Source organism: Neopsephotus bourkii, unplaced genomic scaffold (genome assembly GCF_033783945.1).
Source record: "Neopsephotus bourkii isolate Nb327-2 ecotype Australia unplaced genomic scaffold, CSIRO-AGI_Nbou_v1 NB_1120, whole genome shotgun sequence".
Taxonomy (NCBI): domain Eukaryota; kingdom Metazoa; phylum Chordata; class Aves; order Psittaciformes; family Psittacidae; genus Neopsephotus; species Neopsephotus bourkii.
This window is the reverse complement of record NW_026901606.1, coordinates 4654917-4670616: the sequence shown is the minus strand read 5'-3', so window position 1 is coordinate 4670616 and position 15700 is coordinate 4654917. Positions and strand designations below refer to the sequence as shown.

Genomic DNA, 15700 nt, shown 5'->3' with positions numbered 1-15700 from the left:
TGAAAGAACACCCATTGTTTGAGTGGTATAAAAAATAAACCTGTGCTTGCAGAGCTGTGTCCTGAACTCACCATTAGCTACCACACCAACACACACGAGCCAGTGGTACAGTGGAGCCACCCACTAGCCCCAGCCCTTCCCTCCAGCCATTCACAACACCCACCCCAGTCTGTTTTACACTTTATTAAATACACCTTAGAGGCAGAGGCTGCTCTACTCGTTCTCCTCGCTGCGCAGCCTGGCGTTGGGGTTGGTGATCTTGATGGCGAGCTGGGCCGCCCTCTCCACGATGATCTTCCGGTTCTTGGAAGACACATTGTGAGCGATCTCTGCGCAGTATGACCTGTGTTGGGAACACACAGTGCATCAGGCTCAGCTCCCACAGCAGCCAGGGGAAAGCAAAGTGCTTCAGAGCCATCCCGCTGACACCACTGGGATGCAGCAGAGCACAGAAGCGTCACAACATGGGGGAGCTGAACCATGTAAGTCCCCCTATCACCAAGCCTGACCATCCCGGCCTGAGGCAGGAACTCAGCATAGCGAGACCCTTCTGTTCTTCTTTTCGTGAACAAAGAGTCAGTAAGAGGCAGTGTTTAAGCGTTAATTATTACTCCTACTACTTCGTTCTGAAAGTGCTACATGTGGACTCAGGCCTGTGCCTGAACAGGCACATGAAGCCAGTGCTCTCCAATCGCTGCTTTATCAGTGGTGCACGTATTGAGCTGTCTGCCACCCCTGTGACGCTGTGCTTCACCTAGAAAGGCTGCACAGATGAGCCCTGAGGTCCCTTCCAACCTGGGATTCTGTGACCAAAGGAGGAGTTCATCAACCAGGACCCCACAGGTGCACTGCTGGGGAAACTGAGACAACCTTCATGCTCTTGAAAGCAACAGCTTCCCTTGTGTCTGCCTCCCCTGACTGCACTGCCTTTCCCCCCCCAGACTTACTTGTTGCTCATCATGAGCACCTCCAGCTCCTTGACGTTGTGGACCAGGAACTTCCTGAAGCCCGTGGGCAGCATGTGCTTGGTCTTCTTGTTGCTGCCATAACCAATGTTGGGCATCAGGATCTGGCCCTTGAAGCGCCGGCGAACTCTGTTATCAATGCCCCTCGGTTTGCGCCAGTTACGCTGGAGAAATGCAGAAAACATTTACTGCAGGGAGCAGTTTGAGAGCAGCGTGAAGGTGACAGCCTCCAGGTGACAGCTCCAGCCACGACCCACTGTGCCAAGCCGTGACAGCACAGCCCTGCACCTTTCATGCCTTAATTCACCACCAACCCCAAGGCAGCTGTGCCCAGCTGTCCCCGAATTCACATCCCCATGAACTTCCCCAGTCAGGTTTTACCTTGATCTTGACATAGCGATCAGACTGATGCCGGATGAACTTCTTGGTTCTCTTCTTGACGATCTTAGGTTTCACGAGAGGCCGGAGGGCAGGCATGGTGCCTAAGGCAAACGGGACAGGAGTGAGCAGGGCGGCCTGGCACGGAGGCGATGCACTGCCCGCCTGCAGCGCGTGTCGCAGACTGCCTTCCACTCGCGGGCCACTCCGGAGGCTAGCGAGGGAATGGGTATTCGCCTGCAGTGCCTCTGCCTCCCGCCTCCGAAGCTGGCAGAGCACTGAGAGCTCTCCAGATGCGATCCTGGGAGGTTGCCCGCGGCCCCATTCACGTCCCCCTCCCGCCCCGAGCGCTCAGGAGTCCTCCCCGCCCGGATCAGGCGGTGCTGCTTCAGCTCTCCGTCGGCAGAGCGGAGCCGGAGCATGTGCGTCAAACCCGCCACGTCCAGGGGCAGTGCGAGAGGGCTGCGCCGTCTGATGGGCACGGACCGGCGCTCGCCGCGCTGCCGGTGAACGTAGCGGGTTTGGCGCACACGCTCCGGCGCCGCTTTACCGAGGGAGCGCCGCGGCCAAACCCGGGCTGGGCCGGGCCTGAACTCCCGCACCGAGACCCCGGTCAGGCCCCAGCCCACGCCGCAGCAGAGCCCCCGTTACCCGGCCGCCGCCTCGCCGAGACCCCAAGGAAGCCCCCGCCCTAGGGGCCCGCACCGCGGGGAAGGCGGATGGCGGAGGGGAGGGGAACGGACCCGTGGGGGCAGCGGATGGCGGCGGATGGAAACTCACCGGGAGCGCAACGCCGCCTTCCGCGGCAGGCCCCGCCGAGAGAGGGAGGCGGGGCCGCGCGCAGGGGATGATGGGATACGCGGAAGGTCCTGCCAGGCTCACGCAGCGCCGCGGCTCCTTAGAGCGGGCACCGAACCCTCCCGAGGCAGCGCGGAACCCTTGGCCGCCGGAGGGAGGTGGCACCGGTCGGGCTGTGTCCGGAGGGGCCGTCCCGGTATCAGCGGTTCGGTGTTGCCCCGCGCCCGGTACCGTGCGCTCGGGATGAAGCTACCAGGACCTGCCCGAGCGCACACAGCTTCCGCCAAACCAACAGGGCGCGGGAGCGCCCCCTGGCGGAGCGGCTGCTCAATCCCCGGGCGTGGGAGCGGAGGCCGCCGGGTTCGCACGCCCGGAACGCGGCAGCGGTGCCGCACATCGCTGGTTTGTCCTCATCCCCCTTCCCCTCCACACAGGCCCCAGAGCACCTCTGCCATCGCCAGCCTCCACTTGCGCAGCGTGACCAGAGCTGGGCTCCCCGCCAGCCAGGGCAGTGAGTGGCGAGGAAGAGTGGAAAAACCCCAGATCACTGTCACCCAAAGGCACCGGGGCTGCGGCTGGGCCCAGGAGACACCGTGAACAGGCACTACAAAAACTGGGATATGTTTATTAAAACCCAGGGATTTGAAACATGACATCACAACAACGACCTGAGCCGGGTGCAACACACAGATAAATACTTCATGTAAGAACTTGGTCAGAGTAACCCACTGCGCAGAGCACGTAAGGCTGTGAAGACCAGAAGGTGGGAGCTGTGCCTTCCTGATGCCTTTCCTTCTCCATGCCTCAGCCTATGCACAGTCTGTCCCGGTTCTCCCAGAGCCATGCGTGGTACACGTTTAACTTGTGGTCCTGTGGCTGTACCTAAAACACCATGAAAATGCTCAGCATTCAGTAAATGACCTTCTCTTGAAACACCTCATTGTTCTGGTGGATTTCCCCTCCCTTGGGACTCCTCCGTGCCTCACAGGAGGCATGTGCCATGTGCCCATGCCAACCAAGGAATACAGCGCTTGGTCAGCCCCGAAACCACCCACCCCATATGAACTGGGAGCGGGGTCCTACACTGGAATGCAAAACGGCCTCTCACAGACACCTCCTGTAGGAGGACCCCAGCACGGCAGAGACCACCAGTGCTGATCACAGAGGGATGCCAGGATCAGGCTGGCAGGAAGCATAAGGAACCTGGTTCGTAACTGGAGCAGGGAAGAGACCCACACAGTGAGAGTGGAAAATAACAGGAAAAAAAATGAAGGTGACAAGATTTTAGAGGTTCAGACTTGTAAAAGGGACATTCTGTGAACCTGACCTACTGAAGGTATGGAAATCACTATCTCTTTTAACCCAGTGGAGCCAACAGTACAATCAAAGGCCAACAGTACAAGGCAAAGGATGGAGCATGGAGCCAGCAGCGCAGCTGCACACCCACCTCCTTCCACTCGTTGACACAGAAGATCCTGTAGGAGTCGTTCCCATACTTGCCGATGCCATGCAGCTCGATGGGGTATTTCCACTGCTTGCTCAGGTACTCATCTGCAACACATAGGTACAGGCTCCACTGCCTGCAGGCAGCTGCCAAAGCCACTCTGGACAAAATCCTCATTCTCTGATACTGTTACTCAGCTCCGCTTTGGAACATTTTAGATGGAAAACACAAGTTTTGGCTCTCTCCTGGTGACAGTAGGTGATGAATCCCTATGGGGCACAGCTAAAACACCTCTTAAACGAATCACCGTGGAGGAGCTTTAATTACATCTCTCTCCTCAGAACCCACAGAGGAATAGTTTTATTCTAAGTACAGACAATATCAGAATCATAGCAGAATTCCTGCTGGAACAGCACAGAGCAGAGCCACCTGCAGAACAGAGTCACTCCTGCAGCTGTTCACATCTTTTTGCACTCAAGATCTCCATGTACGTTATTTCATTCTCACTGTTGAGACAGCAGGAGCAGCAGCTCTGCATATGTAAGACCAACAGTGCAAAAAACAAACCACCACCAATATTTGCCCAAGAGAAGGGAAAATCAGAGAGTACCGTTTGGAAGAGCTGTTTGCCCCACTCGTGTAATTTAGACCATTCCACTGGCAAACCTGGGAAATCCTACCTGAGAACTTGATGATTGTTTTCGCTCTGAGCTCATAGAGGCCAAGAGGTTTGAGCAGCATTGACATCTCTTTCCAGTCTGCAGTCCTAGCTATTTCAGGAGAAGGATATTTCTTAAGGAACTCCCAGAGCACAGGAATTGCCATTTTACCTAGTGAGAGAAACCACCATGAGCAGAAGGCTGTGCAGGTCATTCCCTTTATTCATCATCTGTGTATGCTTTCTGAAGTGAGCTTCTTCAGAGGCAAGAGCTGTGATTTACAGATTACTGCTTTTTACACTGACACAAGTTAATACACATTTATCCTTTCATTAATGCTATTAAAAATGGCAGCTGTTCTGACCCTGTAACACCTCCCCACCATTCATACAACATCAAATTGTATTAGTCTATTTACCTGAAGTTTTATTGAGAAATATGGTTGCAATGAGAAGTTTCCATGGATCGTGGAAAAGTGTTTCTTGGATCAGATTAAAGGGAGAACGTGGAGGAGTCCATTTTCTGAGGGCCTTCCTTCTAGGCGGGTTGGGAGCTGTACATAGAAACAACACAGGATGATTTATTGGACAGTAAAGGATGGGGTTATCTACTTAAATGAAAACAATAAACCCTAATGAAGACCTTTTGAAGCAGATTCATCTTTGTGGTGGCAGAATATGGAGATGGAGGTGTTTGACACCAGCCTTCGGAGCTGTTTGCAAGACACAAACCACTGAGGTGCAAAAGAGGACAAGATCGGTTGTGCTGAGCTGAGCTCTCTGATGCCACCTGAGCACAGCCAGCCTAAACCTGAAGAAATTCCCCATAGCATCACCTGATCTTGAGCCATCCTATCCCTCCCCCCATAAGAAATATCATAATAATATACCTTCTTTACTGTATTTACTTGAAAAGTATGGACTTGTTTTCCTCCTATCCACTTGTGTCCGTGGGATAGACTCTTCTGTAAAGAAATACCTCAGCATTAAAAAGGGAAAAAGAACCCAAGCATTTTGCTTTCTTGCCTCATGCACCTTTTCCACTTTATGTTGTGATGCAAAGACAAGGATTTCTTCTAGGTGTCCAGAACATAAATATGCTTTAGATTCACTCCGGTACTCCTCTGCATTTCAAGTCTCTGAAAAGTCTTCACAAGAGAAGACTTGCTTCGCTGCAGTCTGAAGAAACAGGCTCAAACTACAGCTGAGGTATCAAATGTTGCCCACACACTCAGCACACAAAACAAGCCAGAAAGAGCCTTTTCTAAGAACCAAACTGACCAACTGTGCAATGACATTAAGAGTTGGTGCAATGAAGGTAATGAACGCTATTGTATTGTATGGCTAAAGAGATCAATAGAGTAAGTTCCAGTTGTGAGCAAATCTGCATTAAATTAAATGTTGTTGGATAAAGAAATGAGACAGATTCAGATATTGAAGCAGCCTGACCTGGAACAGAAAACTGCTTGTATGGGTAACCCCCCTGGCAGAATGACAGGCCCATGTGCTGCTCAATCCACACACGTACCTGGCAGCACTTGAACGGCTGTGAAGCTGCTCTTGTCACACAGCTGCAAGGCATCAGCAGCCCTTTCAGTCTCAGGTTTAGACTTCTGGTTACCTGGATTCTCTCCACCTTCCTCTTTCCCTACTCCCAACCTGCTGGCTTTCTCCTCACACTGTGCATATGTGTCTTTAGACGCTGCCTCTGCAGGTTCCTCCTCTGTCAGGCCCTGCAGCCCCCTTTGCGAGCAAGCTGGCACTGCCCCCTGCTCCTCCCCACCCCGCCTGCCCGCCCCACTCGTGTCTCTCTGTCTACAGAGCCTCTTGCTCTGTACGCAGCCCGTTTCTTGCTTGTTCCCTGCTCTTCTCTGCCTTTTGTTCTGGGTGCTGTCGAGATCCCTCTCTTCTGAGCTCTTCACAGCTTTCCTGTTCTGAACACGTTTTAAATCTGCCCCCTTTTTGGTTTTCAAACACTCCTCTGGGTTCATGCCTTTCCTGATCAACTCTCGGCCTTCCAAAGCGCATGGAGCGTCTCCCAGGTGCTCATTCCCAGCCTGAACACTTTGAATTCCATCCTCTGCATCATTTTGCAGGCCTTGCACTCGACTGTGAGGATCCTCATTCTCTGAATCACTTCTCGTGGCTTTTGTGCTGTAGCTTTTCACCCTCGGACATCTCCTCCTCCCATTAGAGGCTGTAAAATCAAAATCTTCCACTTTCAGCGATGTCTCCCCAGTTTTCCTGAAGTACTCCGCGAGGGCCCTTTTGGAGCGCAGTTTACTTCCGTCAGGGCTGTGGTAGGAGAGAAAAGGGGATGAACGACACCCCCCTTCACCCCTAGCTCTCGCTTCGCATCTAGTGCAGCATCTCAGCAACCCAAAGGGCAGAGGCAGCTGAGCGGTGACCCCTGGACCGGGACAGCTCCACCGCGACTTCACCGACAAACCCGCCCCGCGCTGTGCGCTTCCTCCCGGGACCCCCGCACGCTCTCACACACCCGCGAGCCCCGCCCGTGCTACCGGGAGGGGACGGCGGGGTTTGCCCCGGGACCGGCCTCACCTGATGAAATACACATCAGTCCTCCCCGCCGTCCTGCCCGCCTGCCTGCGCCTCGTCACCCGCTGCCAGCCGACGGGCACGGCGCTGGGCCCGGCCGTCCACGGTTGCTTCGCAAACTCCATTTCCGCCGCCGCACCGGTGCCTCCGCCGCTGGCGCTGGCGCTGGGGCCGGGCCGCTCCGCCACTGCTGCGTCTCGGCTGCCCCCCGGGAGGCTGCACGGGGGAGCAGAGCACAGGTCGGCCCCTGGCCTAGAGCGACGGCTCTGGGAAGCGGCGAATTTAGGCCCAGTCCCCGCACGGCCCCGGGCCCCTCGCTCCCCACGGCATCACCTGCCGCCGCCTCCCCCGTCCCGCTGGGGGGCGCTGCGGTTCGTTCCAGCTCCGCTCTGCCGCCGCCATCACGTGATTTGCCACCTCTCTCGCGTCCTGCCTTGCGCGAGCGCGCCCTGGGCCCGTTGGCGAGCGCCCCCTGCTGCTGCGGAGGGCCGGCGGGTCCCCAGGCGCATGAGCGTTGCCCGTGGCGCCCGCGGGGCGGGTGTAAACAACCGACTGCTGAGGAGGGGCGGCCCGGCCCGGTCCGGCCCGGGCGATGCGGGCCGCGCTCACCTGGCGCGATAATGCCGAGCACTGGTGAGCGGCCCTGGGGACCGGCCTGGCTGCTGCGCTTCCGGGGCGGCCTGTGAGGAGTCGCGTCCCGGTGGGGCTGTGGGCCGGGAGCAGGCGGGCGGCGGCCGGGCCATCGGGGGAGCGGTGCCGGGCATGGCGGTGGCACTTCCCCCGCTGGGTGTGCGGCGGAGTCCGCGGCTTGGGGCTGCTGGTTGAGGCCGCGCTGGGCTCGGCGGTACCGGCCGCTGCTCTGCCCTGCTCCGCTCCCACCGCGCGGGCTGCGGGAGGCCTGGGCTGAGCGTCCTCCTGCAAGCAGCGGTTCTCCTCCCGCGCAGGCCCCCGCGGCAGCAGCGCTGCGCTCCTATTGCTCGATACCGGTGCTCAGAACGCTGCCCCGTGTCGGGGTGGGTTTTGCCTTTCTCAGCTCCCGTTGAGCCGCAGGGCAGCAGCCGCGCCCGTACGTGTGAGAGTCTGCCCCCGGGGCGCCGCCAGCGCCGGGCAGTGCTTGGGCTCCTCGGGGCACGGGGAGACCATCCCGGGGCTCTTTCTCAGGCTCTGCTGGCCTCTGGAGTACGCAGTTACCGGTGTTCGTTGTGCGGCATCTTTGACGTGAAAGAAAATCTATTTTCTGTCTACTAACAGAGTTATCCTGGGGGGAATTTGTTTCTTCTTTTTCCTTCAGTATTTATGACCTTGCATTCAAACCGGATGGGACGCAGTTGATAATTGCTGCTGGAAATAGACTGCTGGTAGGGAAACTTTTTCCTCTTACGTTTATAGTTGTATGCATGTGATTTCTTTCACGTGTACTTATGAAGATAACCTATCAAAAATCCTCTTATCTCCACTAGTCCAGCCTCCTACCTGCATACATGTTAGTGCAGGCTAACTTTAAAGGGTTTTGAAGCTTTTTAATGTTTCTTACCAAGTTTTAAGCTCTGTTTCCAAAAGTAATGAGATTTAAGTTACTTTCCTCATCTCATCCACTCGCACCTCACCTGGTGGTTTGAAGTCCGTTAACCCACATATAGCACAGTGGTGTGGGTTTGCAAACACTGCACTGTTATAAGTTTCATGCAAAGCTGTGAAAAGGAACTCAAATTGGTGCCCTGGCTTTGTGAGGAGCTTCCGCTGGAGCTTTTTGTGCTTCCCTGGTTCTGCCTGCCCATGGCTTACTCATCAGGAGGAGCAGCTCAGGGCTGTGCTGCTCCTGGGCCCTCAGGGCTGTGCTGCTCCTGGGCCCTCAAAGCTTTCAGTGGGGCAGGGGTGGCATGACATAGAAATGTAGTGCAGGAGTACAGGGCAGCGGGCTGCAGTTCACAGTGCTCATGGAACAGGACATTGAGATAGGGTCCTTTCCACTAATTTATTACATTTAAGCATCTAATGAAGAGAAAGAAGGAAGGAGTAAAGGCACACAGGGCAAATTAGGTGTTTGGACTTTTCTGTGCATGTAGTTTTCTAGCACTGAGTTTTCTCATTCTGAGAAGCATTAAGGAAAGCTGCACTTTAAGCCATTTTGTCTTGCATGGACTATATGCGCTGTAAAAAAAGAACACAAAAGAAGGTGTATAATCCTTTTGGCCTTCAGTAATTTTATCTTAGCCCTCGCTGAGATATTTTTTTATGTATGTCTTTTTGTTTGAATGTTTGGCTTTAGTCTTGGTTTGTTTTTTTTTCCTTGTTTAAATAGGTATACGATACTTCTGATGGAACCTTAATCCAGCCTTTGAAAGGACATAAGGGCACTGTGTACTGCGTGGCTTATGCCAAAGATGGTAAATACCACTTGGGGGGCTTTGCTAGTCTGGTTTGTACAGTGTATGTCTGTAGTGCCAGTTGCTAGACAGAGAAACCAGGGTTGTTTCGCTAACTCATCTGAACACACATGTGAGTGTTGGTGGTTTATTTGTTTTGTAATGGAGAGATTGATCTGCAGAAGTACCCTACTGTTACATGTGAGGCTACCTGTTAATCCAAGAACTGCAGTCCCCGCTTGCTTCCCCCTTGTACTTCAGGGGTGGTGAAGTTAATATCTGTGGGTAACGTGAGGAGAAGCCTTGTCCCAGAGGTCCTCTCTCTAGCACCTGCCTGTGGTTTTTAGTTTTATTCCCGTAGTTTCTCTATCCCAAGGCTTCCCAACCTTCTGATCCCCCACGTGCTACCACGCTCACTACAGGCCTTATTCTGCTTCCAGTTCTCATTCTGTGGGGACTTACTGTGTGGATTCAGAGGACTTCCTCTCAGATCCTGCTGGTTAAGCTTTCAGGGGTACCTGTGGAAATGGACTGGTTTTCCCTTGGCCCTGTTAACATAAATGCACACCCCGTGACTGACAGCATTGGAAAGTCTGGCTGCTTCCTTGCCTGGCTGAGCTTTAGCACAGCCTTCTCTGTGGGAGCAGCAAAGTAGTCACCCGAGTTCCATGTAGCTGGAGGAGTGCTGTCACATCAAGACACTTGCAGTGTTAGGCCCTTTATTACATGAGCCTTGTCAAGTTCAAGAACTTCTTGCTCTCTCTTTGATTGAATGTTTGGAGTGAAAGGGATTCTTGTATGCGTGGGATTTAAATGATATCTAATTCCTAGGCAAGCGCTTCGCATCTGGCTCTGCTGATAAAAGTGTGATAATTTGGACTTCAAAGTTAGAAGGAATTCTGAAATACACGTAAGTGACGCCTTCCAATTCTGTGCCTCTCAAAAGCAGACTTTGATTATGCTCTTCTGCTGTCAAATAGTGTGTGCTGTTAGATCTGGAGGAAGGTTGGCTAAGGTCAGAGAAAATGCCAGGGGGTAATAGGAAAGGGAGGAGGAAGAGAGCAGTCAAAGTATCTAAACGAGGCAGGAAAGCAATTAAAGGCTTAAAAGAGGGTGCGAAGTCTGGATAAGCCTCTGGATTTAGAGGGATGGCAGAGAACTGGGGAAACTCTCTACAGATCAGAGTAAAATTAAACAGAAAGTGACTCTTCTTGTAAAACAAACAAAATTAATATAAAGCTGGTTCAAAGAGCAAACTAAACATCAGGTTTGGAGCTTTTGGTGTATTCCATCTTCTGGCTTTGTTTTTACATCATCCCTCTTAAATGGCATCTTCAAATTGTTCTGAATATGTGTGTGCATCACTAGTTGTATGCACAAGCCAGTGGACTACTGTGAGCATATGCAGGCGTATTTGGTTTCGTATTTGGATATAACCTTTAATCATGTTTCACAAACCACTATCTCTGTACATTTTTAGCTGGTCTTGATGAAATACAGTGAATTCTGCCACTTAGAGACAATTTTTGTAAGGTTTATTGCCAATCTCGTTTACAGTAATAGCAGATTAATTTGATGTAATATAAACTGATCAAATTATTTCTAGCATCTGGTGAACCTTTCGGCTATCTTGCTGAAAGTCAGCAAAGGGGGCATTTAAGAATGATTTACTGAAATATGATTGTAACTTCATTCTAGGCATAATGACTCTATTCAGTGCGTTTCATACAATCCTCTTACTCATCAGTTGGCATCCTGTTCTTCCAGTGATTTTGGTATGTCTTCTTCCTCCAACTTTTCCATTAAGCCAGTAAATTCTATTAAAGTTGTATAGCAAAGCTACCTACAGATGGGTACAGTTCTTTATATCCAGAAGAGATGAGATACAAAATAAATTACCTAAAGTAATATTAGATAGTTATTTAAATCACTAAACTCCTTTGGAAAGGGTGATGTAGTGAGGAGCCATGGGATAAAATGTACTACTTTGATACTATGATTTTTTGCAGAGACACTCACTATATTATTTAAATAGGTTTTTTTTTTTTACTGATAAATACTATGTATTTAAATGTCCTTCTAGCAGTGGATGAGACTTTAGTCCCTGTGAAGTCCCAGCTGAGTTTTTTGACAACGTTAGTTTTCAGTCTGAACACTGGTCATTTGTCATTTACTTTGGCTTTTTGTTTGCTTTAATCAAGGCTTGTGGTCTCCTGAGCAGAAATCAGTCTCTAAACATAAGACCAGCAGTAAGATTACTTGCTGTAGGTAAGTTTTAAGGATTACCTGGGTCATTTAATTTAGTTTCAATGCAAACCATTCAAGTTAATGTGCAAGCTTAAAGGAAAAAAAGACGTTCAAGTGAGACAGTTCAGTATTTTCAGAGCCAGCACCCAGCAAGGTGCCAGTACCATCATGTGTTGCTGCTTTGCCATTCTCAGCAGTGAACTACCTGGGCAGTGTTTGTAATACTCCAGTAGGAATATGATTAATGTTTATCAGAGATGATTTGTTCTTTCTGGTGTAGTCTTCACAGAGACCGACTGTGCCCCCTTTCCCCTCCCTATACCCTTTCTATTTTCATAGCAAAGGGGTTTGGTTTTTATTTTGGTTTTTGTTTGGTGTTCTTTATAACTGAATTCTAATGAAAGTATCAGAGAGGTGTTCTGGTCTGGAGCAGGTGCCTTCTCTCTCCCTCTGTTAGTCACCATATGAAATAGCAGTAATGTGAAGTTAGAGGAAATATAAGCATACTTTTGGCTTGTAGAGCCATTCATCTCCTGTGTTGTATTTTCAGCAGAAGGAGATATTAATGATTATGGGGAAACTGAAGTGAGGGTTCATTAATTTGTATAAAGCCGTCCATCTGACTGCAGTGGAGACAAGAACAGAGCTCAGATCTCCTCTGTCCTGCACTGTGCGGTTTTATCTGATCAGTGTTCTAAACATGGCTTTTAAAGCAGTCTGGTCTACTGCCAGCACTGTCATTCCCCAAAATGTGTCTGTTACTTAGCACATGTTAGCAGTATTGAAGGCAGATGATAGATTTGATTTTTTCTTTTTTTATTTCTACATATATTTTAATTCTGTGTATATTATAAAATGTTCTTGCTGTAGTGCATGCTGTTGCCATAAATGTGGATTTAGATGCATAAACAAACTGTGGGATTACTGGCTACCTCCCAGAACTCCCTCTTAGAAGTGTATTTCAATCCTCCCTATTTGAGTATGTTGTGCATCCTACCTTCCTGCTGCTTGTTTATAGTAGTTTGCTCTTCAGTAAATGTGTGTTTTACCAGCTGGACAAATGATGGCCAGTACCTCGCTCTGGGGATGTTCAATGGCGTTGTCAGCATACGGAATAAGAATGGTGAAGAGAAAGTTAAAATAGAGCGTGCAGGGGGTGCTTCATCTCCAATATGGTCAATTTGTTGGAATCCATCCAGGTAAATCATTTCATCCTTCCTTTTTCGTGCTGAATAGGTAATCCCTGGCTTATTGATTGCAGAAAGGCTTGACTTTTATCCCTGCTGAAACAGATTAATGCCGTGTAGGTTACCTTTTTTTAAAGTGATTATGTTTTGGGGTTTTGGCTTTGCTGCCAGTCTTCAATTGCATGGAGAAAGTGGGAACAAGTTCTATTTAAATCATAGAATCATTTAGGTTGGAAGAGACCAACCATTAATTCAGCACTGCCAATTCCACCACGAAACCAAGTCCCCAAGTGCCACATCTACACATCTTTTAAATGACTCCAGGGACAGTGACTCCACCACTGCCCTGGGCAGTCTGTTCCAATGCTTACCAACCCTTTTGGTCAAGAAATTATTACCACCTCCCTTCTTCCTAGGCAAGAAGCTGTGGAGAAGGTAACTCATGGTTTGCTCCAAGCTGAACAGATCATGTCAGTCCTGAAGTTTACAAGTTTGAGACCTGAAGCCTTTCCTTGCTCTGCTGTTGGTTCCACAGGAACAATTTTGGTTATTTTTGTGTCCCTGCCTTACACTGGCAGCTGTAGCTGACTCTTGCTCAGCTGCAGTGACTGGTGTTATGGTGGCTTTATACTACAGTAGCTGAGATCCGAATCCAGGCCTGAGTGCTTCACCTGTGTGAGGGACCATTATTAGCTTCACTGTACCAGAGCTTGTGCCCTATGTGTGCAGTTGTGCCTCGAGCCTTGCAGTTGTTCTGTGAAGGAGACTGAGTGTTCTTTTGTGTTCCCAGGCTGCCTCCATCAGTTTTAAATGGCAAGACGTATCTGCTGCCCTTTCAGGTTTTGGGTTGTTTTAAAGAGTAAATGAAGTAAATCCTGTTATTCTATTACTTGGTTCTGTTGCTCCAAGAAAGTTGTTAGTAAATCACTGTAGAATTACTACATATTTCTCTTTTGTTCGTTAGAGATGAGCGCAATGATATTTTAGCTGTGGCAGACTGGGGTCAGAAACTTTCCTTTTACCAGCTCAGTGGCAAACAGGTATGTTTCATTAAGTGCATTCAAGAGGGGCAGGGTTTTTCTGATTCTGTTTTGTGTTCTGCATTCAAAGTGCTTGATTAGCTCCAGCAAATGTTTTCTGTTTTCCCAACCTTTTAGGAGTCTGCTTTTTCTAACCATCTTTTCCTTCAGCTCTTGTTTCTTCCATGGGAGCTCAGCTGCTCTTACAATTCCTATGTCAAAGCCCCTGCAACTTTGCTGACTTTTGTGATACATTTTACTGGTCTGGAGAGGGCATTTTTGTATTTTTTTTCAACTGATTAAAGTGGGTTTTGTGAGGTGCTTGTGTTCTGAGTAGACTGGCTGGGGACTGGGGAGATTCTTGGGTGTGTTTTAGAACTGCCTTTGGGAATCTTAATACAGCCAGTGGTGTTCTGTGCATAGCCAGAGATGAGAAGACAGGTAGCAGTGACAGCACTTGTTGCCTTGGGAAAATAAGAAATGATCCTTTGTTAATGCTTTTGATTGTTTTTCCTGTGTAGGTTGGGAAGGACAGAATGCTCAATTTTGACCCTTGCTGTGTTAGCTATTTTACCAAAGGAGAGTATATCTTATTGGGAGGTTCTGATAAGCAAGTCTCCCTCTTCACAAAGGATGGTGCGCGTCTTGGTACCATAGGAGAGCAAAGCAGCTGGGTGTGGACATGCAGAGTTAAACCAGACTCCAACTATGTGGTGAGTCAGAACATTTCTCTGGTGTTTTCATAGACAGTTTGTCATGTAAGGTAAGATCATAAATCTTGAACTCAGGAGTTTAGTCTAGATATTGTGATTCAGGCTGTAGAACCTGAGCAGAGTCTAGTGAGGTCCTGGAACTGTGACTGAAATGGGAAAATGGCACTTAATAACTTCTAGGTTGACCAAATCTAATTCCATGATGGGAAGAAAATGTTCAGATCTGTTTGAGTTTCTAGCATTACACCTTGTGGAAAATGCCTACAAGGCATCTGTTAGTCATAAATGCTGCACTTTGTGTCATTGTACAAATATGAGGAGATAGAGAGTGAATTAAAACCCATTCCCCATCCCCCAGAAAATCCAGTCCGCACCACCCCCCCTGCAAAACCCAACCAAAAACCAAACACGATAGAGCTCAACCAAACCCTGCCCTCACAGCATGGTGGTCTCCATGGCCTGTGAGATCAGTCCTCCTCCTGCACTGCACTTTCAGCACTGTTTAAGTACCGGTAGGCTGCAGCTGGTATCAATCTATGCGTTATGCAGGAAAAGGAACATAATGTTCATGTAAAAACCACACATTTTGCCAATTCTCACCTACACGTACCAATTAACTAAAATTATTTTCTTCTTGTGTGCAGGCAGTAGGGTGCCAGGATGGAACAATATCCTTCTATCAGTTGATTTTCAGCACTGTTCATGGCCTTTATAAAGATCGCTACGCTTACAGAGACAGCATGACCGATGTTATCGTCCAGCACCTCATCACTGAACAAAAAGGTAATTTCACACTTGCAGTCAGGCCGAAGCTTCAGTCTCATTCTGTTTTGTTTTAATTAATATCCATCCCCTTGGAATAGATGCTGCATGTACCAGACAGATTGTTGTCACTTTGACAGTAAAACTGAGGAATACTGTTTGCAGGATGACAGTGCAAACTTGGATTCTGGAGCATCAGCGCTGACAAGCTTAATGAAAGATATGGGGATTTGAAAGGACAGTGGGAGGGGCAGAGGCTTTTAAGATAAGGTTTTAATCTCTGTGAAGGAGATACTGTACATCATATTTAGCTCTTCTTTTTTTTTTCCTCCTCTCCCTTACTTGCAGCCTCAAGGATGTGTGCTAATTTTGTTTCTTCATATCCGTGGCTTTTTATGGCAAGGAGTCAAAGTATGGCATCAGAATGTGCTGTTGACAAATAATAAAGGGTGATAAATTGTGATGGGGATAGGAGATTACATAGATGTATAACAACAGACTTCTCTGAGCAGGAATCTGCTTTTAATTTTAAAGGTGCTTTAGAAAGATTCAATTTTAATGTATCAGTCATTTTTCTGATTTCTGTATCTGTTATTTTCATTTC

The 15700-nt window shown here is 49.3% G+C and overlaps 3 protein-coding genes across 7 annotated transcripts in view; 1 reads left to right on the top strand and 2 right to left on the bottom strand.

The window, feature by feature from the left end:
* Positions 1-168: 168 nt before the first annotated feature.
* On the bottom strand, positions 169-1497 carry RPL32 (ribosomal protein L32). The gene is made up of 3 exons (XM_061362538.1): positions 1347-1497; positions 948-1129; positions 169-343 (listed from the first exon to the last, which is right to left on the bottom strand). Exons 1-3 carry the CDS (start codon positions 1440-1442, stop codon positions 214-216), a joined length of 408 nt encoding a protein of 135 aa, XP_061218522.1. The 5' UTR covers positions 1443-1497; the 3' UTR covers positions 169-213.
* A 1249-nt stretch (positions 1498-2746) lies between these two features.
* On the bottom strand, positions 2747-7204 carry MBD4 (methyl-CpG binding domain 4, DNA glycosylase). Its single transcript, XM_061362405.1, has 8 exons — positions 7128-7204; positions 6806-7018; positions 5772-6538; positions 5134-5208; positions 4663-4797; positions 4266-4415; positions 3589-3692; positions 2747-3023 (listed from the first exon to the last, which is right to left on the bottom strand). Exons 1-8 carry the CDS (start codon positions 7202-7204, stop codon positions 2946-2948), a joined length of 1599 nt encoding a protein of 532 aa, XP_061218389.1. The 3' UTR covers positions 2747-2945.
* A 177-nt stretch (positions 7205-7381) lies between these two features.
* The window catches only part of IFT122 (intraflagellar transport 122), a 31539-nt gene continuing 23220 nt past the window's right edge, over positions 7382-15700 (top strand). For 4 of the 5 annotated variants that reach the window (XR_009726832.1, XM_061362535.1, XM_061362534.1 and 1 more), the window contains exons 1-10: positions 7382-7435; positions 8094-8160; positions 9105-9189; positions 10000-10078; positions 10867-10943; positions 11370-11436; positions 12468-12614; positions 13567-13642; positions 14143-14334; positions 14979-15117. Coding sequence is in view for 4 of the 5 variants with exons in the window: in XM_061362535.1 (XP_061218519.1) it covers positions 7395-7435; positions 8094-8160; positions 9105-9189; positions 10000-10078; positions 10867-10943; positions 11370-11436; positions 12468-12614; positions 13567-13642; positions 14143-14334; positions 14979-15117 (970 nt within the window). In the remaining variant the exon portion in view is untranslated. Of the gene's footprint in view, positions 7436-8093; positions 8161-9104; positions 9190-9999; positions 10079-10866; positions 10944-11369; positions 11437-12467; positions 12615-13566; positions 13643-14142; positions 14335-14978; positions 15118-15700 lie in introns of those variants that run through there. The other variant, XM_061362537.1, reaches the window with a different exon arrangement.